At 44.9% G+C, this 10,275-nt stretch overlaps 1 protein-coding gene across 3 annotated transcripts; it reads left to right on the top strand.

The window, feature by feature from the left end:
* Positions 1-5,098: 5,098 nt before the first annotated feature.
* On the top strand, positions 5,099-9,335 carry LOC100272273 (uncharacterized). 3 transcript variants are annotated; one of them, XM_020544920.3, is made up of 9 exons: positions 5,099-5,535; positions 5,648-5,740; positions 6,715-6,819; positions 7,008-7,239; positions 7,796-7,894; positions 7,983-8,111; positions 8,357-8,536; positions 8,637-8,753; positions 8,847-9,224. In XM_020544920.3, exons 1-9 carry the CDS (start codon positions 5,462-5,464, stop codon positions 9,009-9,011), a joined length of 1,194 nt encoding a protein of 397 aa, XP_020400509.1. In that variant the 5' UTR covers positions 5,099-5,461; the 3' UTR covers positions 9,012-9,224. The 3 variants fall into 3 exon arrangements, with proteins under 3 accessions (XP_020400509.1, XP_020400510.1, NP_001140233.1); XM_020544921.3 differs by having other exon boundaries at positions 6,708-6,819; NM_001146761.1 differs by having other exon boundaries at positions 5,170-5,535; positions 7,087-7,239; positions 8,847-9,335.
* Positions 9,336-10,275: the final 940 nt, after the last annotated feature.

Raw genomic sequence — 10,275 nt, 5'->3', positions numbered from 1 at the left:
TGACCCTCTAACACCCCCTTAAATGCTACTGAATCATCACTTCTTCTAAAGACAGTAACACCTATATCCGTAAAAAGACAATTGTAGCCCATTTTACATAATTGAGAAACGGAAAGCAAATTGTAGCCTAAAGAATCTACAAGAAAAACATTGGAAATAGAATGGTCAGGTGATATAGCAATTTTACCCAATCCTTTGACCAAACCTTGATTTCCATCCCCAAATGTGATAGCTCTTTGGGGATCTTGGATTTTCTCGTAGGAGGAGAACATCTTCTTCTCCCCTGTCATGTGGTTTGTGCACCTGCTATCGATGATCCAACTTGAGCCCCCGGATGCATAAACCTTCTTATTCTTGTCGTCCTTTGCTAGGAGGCACTTGTGGCCGACGTTGGGGAAGAGGAGGCCTTTGGTGACGGCGATGTTTGCGGCGTCCTCGTCGGAGGAGGAGTCGGTGGAGCTCTCGTCGGAGTCCCACTCCCGGCAAACATGGGTATCGCCGCCCTTCTTCTTGTAGTACCTCTTCTTTTCTCTCCTCTTTCCCTTCTTGTCGTTATCCCTGTCACTATCACTAGACAAAAGGCATTTTGCAATAAAATGACCGGGCTTACCACACTTGTAGCACACTTTCTTGGAACGGGGCTTGTAATCTCTCCCCTTCCTTTGCTTGAGGATTTGGCGAAAGCTTTTGATGATTAAAGCCATCTCCTCATTGTCGAGCTTGGAGGCGTCGATAGGGAGCCTACTTGATGTATACTCTTCCTTCTTCTCCTCCGTCGCTTTGAAGGCGACGGGTTGCACCTTGGGTGTGGAGGTGGCGCGTCGCTCGATGATTTGTTTGGAGCCTTTGATCATTAGTTCAAAGCTCACAAACTTTCCTATCACTTCCTCGGGAGACATTAGTTTGTATCTTGGATCACCACGAATTAATTGTACTTGAGTAGGGTTAAGAAAAACAAGTGATCTAAGAATAACCTTGACCATTTCATGGTCATCCCATTTGGTGCTCCCGAGGTTGCGCACTTGGTTCACCAAGGTTTTTAGTCGGTTGTACATGGCTTACGGATCTTCTCCTTGGTTGAGCATGAACCGACCGAGCTCCCCCTCGATCGTTTCCCTCTTGGTGATTCTTGTCACCTCATCTCCTTCGTGCGCGGTTTTGAGCACGTCCCAAATCTCCTTGACGGACTCTAACCCATGCACTTTGTTATACTCCTCTCGACTTAAAGAGGCGAGGAGTATGGTTGTTGCTTGGGAGTTAAAGTGCCAGATTTGGTCGGCATCATCCGAGTCATAGTCTTTATCCCCCACTTGTGGTACCTGCGCTCCATACTCAAGAACATCCCATATACTTTTGTGGAGTGAGGTTAGATGACCTTTCATTCTAGCACTCCACATAGAATAATCTTCACCCTCAAAAACGGGTGGTTTGCCTAATGGAATGGAGAGTAGAGGAGTATGTTTAGGAATGCGAGGATAGCGTAGGGGATCTTACTAAACTTCTTGCGCTCATGACGCTTAGAAGTGACGGATGGTGCGTCGGAGCCGGATGTAGAAAGTGATGAAGAGTCGGTCTCATAGTAGACCACCTTCTTCATTTTCTTTTTCTTTTCGCCACTCCGATGCGACTTGGTGTGTGAAGGGGACCCCTTCACCTTGTTGCCGGACTCTCCCGATGGAGCCTTCCCGTGGCTTGTGGCGGGTTTCTCGCCGGTTACCATCTCCTTCTTGGCGTGATCTCCCGACATCACTTCGAGCGGTTAGGCTCTAATGAAGTACAGAGCTCTGATACCAATTGAAAGTCGCCTAGAGGGGGGGTGAATAGGCAAATCTGAAATTTATAAACTTAAAGCACAACTACAAGCCGGGGTTAGCGTTAGAATTAAAGTCGAGTCCGAAAGAGAGGGCAAAAACAAATCACAAGCAAAAACGGCGGATGACACGGTGATTTGTTTTACCGAGGTTCGGTTCTTGCAAACCTACTCCCCGTTGAGGTGGTCACAAAGACCGGGTCTCTTTCAACCCTTTCACTCTCTCAAACGGTCACTTAGACCGAGTGAGCTTCTCTTCTCAATCAAACGGGACACTGAGTCCCCACAAGGACCACCACATAATTGGTGTCTCTTACCTTGGTTACAATTGAGTTGGAATCAAGAAAGAATGAAGAAGAAAAGCAATCCAAGTGCAAGAGCTCAAATAAACACAAGTCTCTCTCTCTCACTAGTCACTATTTGATTGGAATGATCTTTGGACTTGGGAGAGGATTTGATCTCTTTGATTGTGTCTTGTATTGAATGCTATAGCTCTTGTAAGGTGTTTGAAGGCTGAAAAACTTAGATGTCATGAATGGTGGGTGGTTGGGGGTATTTATAGCCCCAACCACCAAAAGAGCCGTTGGTGGAGGCTGTTGTCGTATGGCGCACCGGACAGTCACTGTTCACTGTCTGGTGCGCCTTCTGACATCCGGCCGTTGGATTCTGACCGTTGGATCTTCTGACATCAGGGTCACCGGACAGTCACTGTTCACTGTCTGGTGCGCCTTCTGGCGCCTGTCCTGACTTCTGCGCGTGCAGGCGCGCACTGTAGCGCATTTATTGTTCTTGCAGACGATCGTTGGCGCTGTGTAGCCGTTACTCCGCTGGCGCACCGGACAGTCCGGTGCTACACCAGACAGTCCGGTGAATTATAGCGGAGCGGCTCCCAGAATTCCCGAAGGTGGCAAGTTTGGAGTCGGGTTCCCTGGTGCACCGGACACTGTCCGGTGGTGCACCGAAACACTGTCCGGTGGTGCACCGAACACTGTCCGGTGGCACACCGGACAGTCCGGTGCGCCAGACCAGGGCACACTTTGGTTGTCTTTTGCTCCTTTTATTTGAACCTTTTCTTGGTCTTTTTATTGGTTTGTTGTGAACCTTTGGCACCTGTAGAACTCATAATCTGGAGCAAACTAGTTAGTCCAATTATTTGTGTTGGGCAATTCAACCACTAAAATCAATTAGTAAAAGGTATAAGCCTATTTCCCTTTCAGTATTACGATCACATACGCATACCCATGACAAAAAAAGAGACTCACACTAGTGGGTATGAATTTACCCTCATATCCATACCCATGCGGGTATGGGTCATAAACACATCACGTATATCTGAAGTGCATTTAATACTAGTAATGTTAATAGAATTATGTTGATGTCCCAAATAAAGATTTAATCTAAAATTCAATTTAGAAAATTTAAAAATGACCTAGAAAGGGAAAGAGAAAATACTACCTAAAATAAATAAATAAATTCTTCCCACGTTAGTATGTTTAATTTCTACCTAACTTGAATAAGAAATCCTCCACAATGTTTGAAATTCAAGTTGAAATTCAAAACGAAGAAGAAAAGAAAATAGAAAAGGGAAAAGAAAACGAAGAAATTAAAGAAAAAGAGAAAACTCGTTCTTGGCCCAATTTCCCGCCCACAGCCCGGTCTTCCCCTTTCACGTGCGTGGCCCAGGGTGTGTTGGGTTGCACCGACAGCTGGAGCCGGGGCGCCAGCCAACTTGCGCACTCCGCTTACACCGACTTGTGGGGCCACCCTGTCATATCTATCCCCCAACTCTCGGCGCACTCAAAACAGAATAGCGCGTCCTCCGCTCCTTTCTCTCGGCTCGGGAGTTCCCCACCGAGTCTATATGAGATTCGACACCAATTCGCCTCGACTATCAAAACCCAACAAGCCATATCCTCTGCCAATATCACCTCGAGTGGGATCTGGGGAGCTCGCGGCCATACCTCCTGCGATGTGAACCAGGGAGGCCGCTATTGCCGTCCGCCGTCCACGCTGACACCGGGTGCCGGAGAACTTTGTGGGGAAATCACCGTATCGTACAGTGGTTGTGTGGGTCTTGGCGCTCGGGATCGAAAGCCGGGAGGCTGAGGAATTCCTCATCAGAGCTCTCCACCGCCGTGAATCCTTCAATCATCGCGAACCAACCTCTCCATAGCCACGAAACCCCAATATGATCCTCCACCCAATTCACCATCCTCTAGGCATCGCGTAGCAGTCATTGATTGAGTTTTCACGCTTCGTGGCATCAATTCGAACGTTACCGGCGAGGTCGCCAACGCGAGGTTCGGTGGCGAGGCTGCCTACTCTCGTCGGAGTTGGGATGCGAGGGTGAGCGTCTGTCCATGATCGGACGATGGAAATTAGATCGTGGGGTTGTCATTCTGGGTTGCGGCCGTGGCGGTCGGATTGCACGAGTACGATTGAGATTAGGGTAAGACGTACCCCCTTTGGTCGTTGCCTTTGCGTCCTCGGATCCCGATCGGGGGACTCAGGGGTTTTAAATCTATGCCATCAATCATCTGTCGAAGGGATAATAAGACACGACCCATTGTCCACTTGGCCTGTGATGTGTTTGTGCTTTAGGTGTGATACATCGGGCTTAGGTCTAACATGGTCCATTTTATTCTTTTCCATGTTTTTTCTAAAATTATTTATATTATGTTTGAGTATAAAGTATAACACATAAAATATGTGTATTCTGTTGGCTAAGCAGGTATAAATGTGTTTGAAGGCAACAATTATAGTTGAAATCCCTATTATATATAATTTTAACTATTTCTACCATTTAAATGTACCATAGAAAGCAGAGAGAAAAGTATTGAAAGGAGAGGTGATGCATGAACAAACTCCACTTACATAAGACAGACAATTGTAATACATTTGACTCTTCTTTATATATTATTTTTATTAAATATAACAAACACACATTTAAAAATGTTTAAATAACGTACTCCCTTCGTTTATAAATATATGAGACCGTTGACTTTTAAAAAACTTTAACCGCTCGTCTTATTCAAAAAATAATGAGTTATTGTTTATTTTGTTGTGATTTATTTCATCACTTAATATAGTCAATGCTTGACTTAAAATTTTATATTTTTAAATAAATATTTTAAATAAGACAAGTGGTTATAATTTTCGAAAAAAATCAACAATGTCATAAATTTGTGAATGGAGGTACTATAATCTATAATTTAGATTGAAGTGGGTATTAAAATATATGCGAAATTAGTCGATTAATATGTCATCGTGTTGTATTTCTTTCTGCCTAATCTTGCTCAGACAAAAAGGAGGGGAACCGACAGCCGCTTGGCACCGGGCCGGTCCAGGTCCACCCCACCCGAGACAGAGACCAACCGCCGCTGCCCCATCTCCGGAGTCCCGCTCCTAAAACCCCGCCAGCCAGCGGTGCCGCCGCCGGTGACATGGACGACGGCGACACTCCCAGACGCAAATCCGTCCCAGATTGGCTGAACAGCCCGATCTGGTCTGCGCCTCCGCCGTCTCCACGCCACAGCTCCCTTCCCCCCACGGCACCGTCCCCCCCTCAGCCGCCACCATCTCCTCTGCCCCCTCCCCAGCCACGGCGGGATCCGACTCCCATCCCTCCTCCCAACGCCCCACGCGACGCCGATGTTTCAGACGACGAAGGCAAGGGCGCGGGCGCCCCGTCGTGCGCCCACCTCGTCGCTGAGTTCAAAGTCGCGGTGAGTACTGCTGCTCTCGGGGGTGGAGATGGAGTTTTTACTGGGTGTTAAGTTGGGCAGCAGTTTAAGCTCAATTGGGTTGTTTGTATTCTTGCATATTGCGGCGCTGCAGCTGGATAGGAAGGTGGTGGATCTGGCAGAGCTCCGGAGGCTCGCATGCCAGGGCGTGCCCGACGCCGCTGGTATTCGGCCCATCGTCTGGAAGGTCCGAGGATCACCCCATGATCTTCTCAATTCACTGCGTAACTGCATTTATACCCTGACCGAGTGCTTCTCTATCACTCCCTAGCTAGAGAAATGGCATTGCCTATGTTGATGACCCCTGTACTAGTTTCAACCATTCATGAAGTTATAGGTATAACTGTATAAGTGGTCTATGTTGACGAAGTAAGGTTTTTGCATGCTTTCAATCAGTAGTCTATGTTGACTCACAGTCACAGTGTCCTCACATGTCATTATGATAGGGGTGTCAAATCTTGAAAGGCCTGTGAATTGGGTCCCAAATATCAAAATCTCTCAGGTCAAATGGATGAGATAAATCACACCTCAGTGTGCAAGTTTCTTCTGATTTAGAACACTTTGTGTTTTTCAAGGTTTATTTTGTGTGTGCTTCTGATGTTTTTATTTTCACATAAATTCTATCCTATTTGCTTTTTTTCTTGTTTGCCCGTTGCTGAAGAACTGCTCAGCACTTGGTTTGATATTATTCAAGCACTCTGTTAGCTGGGTTGATCATAATTCCATTTGTTTTTAGTTCAGTGTATATTTTAAGCTTAATAATAAGAAGAGCAGAGGCATAATGGCAGTACTACATCATGATATTGAGGTCTACTGATTCTGCAGAAACTGCAGCCACATATTTTAGCACCTCAGCGATTATGAGAATTTTGTTTTCTGTGCTTGGACTTTTGTCAGTTTGTCATGTCTTTTTTATTACTTGTGTTGAATCGTATTTCATTGCATGACTTCTTTTGGAACTGTGATGTAATGACTTTGATTTTTGATGGATAACTTCTGTTTGTGATTCAGTAAAACAAAATCTCAGAACAAACTGCTAGTGTTTAGGTAAACTGGATGGACATTTGCCTGGTCTTGTAGGATGGTGGGTAGTTATGGTCTACAAATTTTCTCCATGTTCTGTACACTACAAATTTATTTGACTTTTTTGATAGTTAGCAGCTTCTCTTGGGATATGTGCCAACTGATCGTGCTCTATGGCCGTATGAACTGGAGAAAAAGAGGTCCCAATACTGTGATTTCAAAGATGAACTTCTGGTTAATCCTGTAAGTGCTTGATGCATGTAGTGTTACAAGAATTATTTTGTGTTTCAGATGCATGCACATATAATTTTTCTAAGAATATATGGAGCCTCATTCATCAGGAATACATGAAGCTTTTATTTCATGGGAAGTAAACTGTTACACTTGTGGACAAAGCAACTAATTATGAACATTCTTGTTCATTATTGCAGATTCATTAATTTGTTTATTTTGAGGAAGCCTTTTGTTCCTTTATCCAACTCTGTAGTAATACATTTATGCTCTGGTCAGTCAGAAGTTACTCGAAGAATGGAGGAAATGACAGCTTCTGAAAGAGAGGAACATAATGCTGAAGGCACCGGTGTGCTACCAAGGGCGGAAATCGTTCGTGATGAGCATCCTCTAAGCCTTGGGAAAACTAGTGTTTGGAACCAATACTTCCAGGTAAATTTACCTAAAATTAATAATTGCTTGCTGTTTTCTCATGTGCTCATATGTACCATATTTTCTATGCTAAGAAGTAGGTTATGTACACATATTTTTTTGCAGGCTCTTAGAGTCTTAGGTCTATGAAATAACAAGCATTACTATGGAATCGAACACCTCTTGCAATGTGAACCAACTTCATGATGATTCTAAATTTTTATTTGATCTAGTCCTGCATCGTGTTTCTAAAATCTGCCTAACCTTCCCCATATTTCATTATAAAAGTAAAATATTTGGTGTGAATTTCTGTATTTGGACTTCTGGAGAGTTGGCCATAAAGCAACATGCTAATTTAATTCTCATGAACTTAATTGATACATGAATTGCTTGCTGATTTTCGTTGTATTTTTGCTACAGCTGTAATTTAGTTTGATTTGATATTGCAGTTTGCTAGTGCTTTTCTGTTGAGTACTAAGAGATTTCCCTTTGGTTTCACTGTTGGTTAGTCAAGTTTTGTTGTGGATATCTCTTCTACAGTTTGCACTACTGAAAATACTGACTATCAATACTTCAGGAGTCTGAGATTGTAGAGCAGATTGATAGAGATGTTAAGCGCACTCATCCGGAGATGGAATTTTTCAATGGGGACTCTTCAGATTCGCTGTCTAATCAGGTAGGTGTGTTCCCTGACATGGGATCACTTTTTTTTTGTTGTCAGTAACATTGTTCAGTTTTTCTAATGCAATATGTTTTGTTTCTAGGAGTCACTAAAGCGTATACTTACAATATTTGCAAAATTGAATCCGGGTATAAGATATGTACAAGGAATGAATGAGGTTTTGGCACCTCTCTATTATGTTTTCAAGAATGACCCTGACCAAAGTCAAGCTGTAAGTCCACTTATTCTGATTATTCTGAGAGTACAAACATTTATGACATTAAATTTCTGTGAACGTAGCATGTATGGGTAAATAATGATAAATGATATGCCTGTTGGAGTGTGAAACTAATCCTGGTGCAGCACTGTCCCCAGAGGGTTTTTTTTCTTCTGAAATATGTGAAGGCAGATATATACATCATGCTTTATTATAATACGTAGATGAGCATAATTGTCTCATGTTTTACCTGTGAACAGGCTTTAGCAGAGCCAGATGCCTTCTTCTGTTTTGTCGAGCTGCTTAGCGGGTTCCGAGACAACTTTTGCAAGCAACTTGACAACAGCGTGGTTGGCATACGCTCCACAATTACTACACTATCACAGCTTCTGAGAAGACACGACGAGGAACTCTGGCGGCATTTAGAAGTTGTAACCAAGGTATCTTATACAAAGAGCTCTTTCTTCTAGTCGATGATATCAGCATGTCGTTACAGGTACCTGTGTTTCCAGCCTCACGCATGCTTGTCTGGCATCCCAGGTCAATCCACAGTTCTACGCATTCAGATGGATCACCTTGCTGCTAACGCAGGAGTTCCAGTTCCGTGACTGCCTCAGCCTGTGGGACACACTGTTGGGCGACCCAGAGGGGCCTCAGGTTAGGGAACCACGCGATCTTTGGTCTTACGCCATGAGATTGTGCTTCAAAAGCACGCTGGACCTGGACTAAACCCTTCTGTTCGGGGTGCAGGCTACGTTGTTGCGGGTCTGCTGCGCGATGCTAATTCTTGTCCGGAGAAGGCTCTTGGCTGGCGATTTCACTGCGAATCTCAAGCTTCTCCAGAACTACCCACCCACAAACATCGACCACATCCTACACATTGCTAACAAGCTGCGAGGACCGCTTCCTTTCTGACCAGTTGGATCCCTTGCGTACTTTGTTACCGTATACGGTTTTGTGCTAGACTATGTTTATCCAGGGAAAGAAAGCTGCGTTAAGAACTCTTTTAAAATGAACCTACAAAGCAACAGTTGGTTCTCGTGTAGTTTCCGTTCCGGCTTTATGCCGGAATCTGGATGCCCGTGCGGCTTTGCTGTTTGTGAATGTCGACTGAACGAGTGCCCTGCACCTCTCAACTTCAGTCGAAGTCCGTGGCCACAGGGCAACATCAACACAAGCATGTAGCAGCGCAGTGTTTTGTGCACCAAACTAACCCTCTCTATACTCACTTTCCGGTGCATCTCTCCGGTGAATGACAGAGCTCAACTATGCTGCGATAGAAACTAACCATTGTATTCTCCAATAACATCTCGGATGCACCATTAGAGAGCTCTAGTGTGTATTAGCGCCCGACCTGTGCACAAAACATCCTGCGCTCTGCTGTATGTTTGTGTTGCGGGTGGGGGACATGTGGTATCGAATTGCACACGCTGGAAACTAAAAACAGGTACTCACGATTATAACGATTAACGAATAGATAACAGCCACTCACCATTAGCAATTGTGTTAAAGTAGCATTGAAAATGCTACAATCACAGATGTAGCTAGCGTAGCCAATACAGAGTGTGACCAGCAAAAAAAAAACTCTGTACATTTTTACCGACAGTGCACCAATGCAATCTAACATTCAATGACTTACAGAACCCATAGACAACCTGAGCCAGCCGAAACAAAAATCCCACACGAACCACTGCTCTAGGCCACAATTATCAGTGCGTCAACTGTACATGAGCTTCAACGGCATCCTCCTATGGCTGACAGAAGTTGAAAACAACCTTCGTGGTCTAGCAAAATAAATGAGCTGTCACAGCTCCATAAGGATTGATTTGGTGACAAGTGGATCACGGAAGTATTCAAGGGGATTGAGAGGGAAATGAACTAATTTCTCCCTCAATCCCCTCCAATCCTCCCGTGATCCCAGGTCACCAAATCAGCCCTAGAAAAATAATCCTCACCGCTGGTGGCATGAGAGGTTCGCCGAGCATACCTCACCTGCTAAGATGCTGCATCCATTCTACAGGCTCTATTTGTTTGAGTTTTGTCGGCGTTTCGAGACAGGGGGGTCCCTAAACCGACGAGTGAGTGTGCTGCGTGCCCCAGCCCAGATGGGTCGAGCGCGTGGGCGAGCGCGAAGGGGGGAGAGGCGAGGTGGCCGGAGTCGAGCGTGAGAGAGGTGGAA

This window comes from Zea mays, chromosome 10 (assembly GCF_902167145.1).
Source record: "Zea mays cultivar B73 chromosome 10, Zm-B73-REFERENCE-NAM-5.0, whole genome shotgun sequence".
Classification (NCBI taxonomy): domain Eukaryota; kingdom Viridiplantae; phylum Streptophyta; class Magnoliopsida; order Poales; family Poaceae; genus Zea; species Zea mays.
Note: the sequence above shows the minus strand (reverse complement) of the source record. Positions and strands in the feature narration are given on the sequence as shown.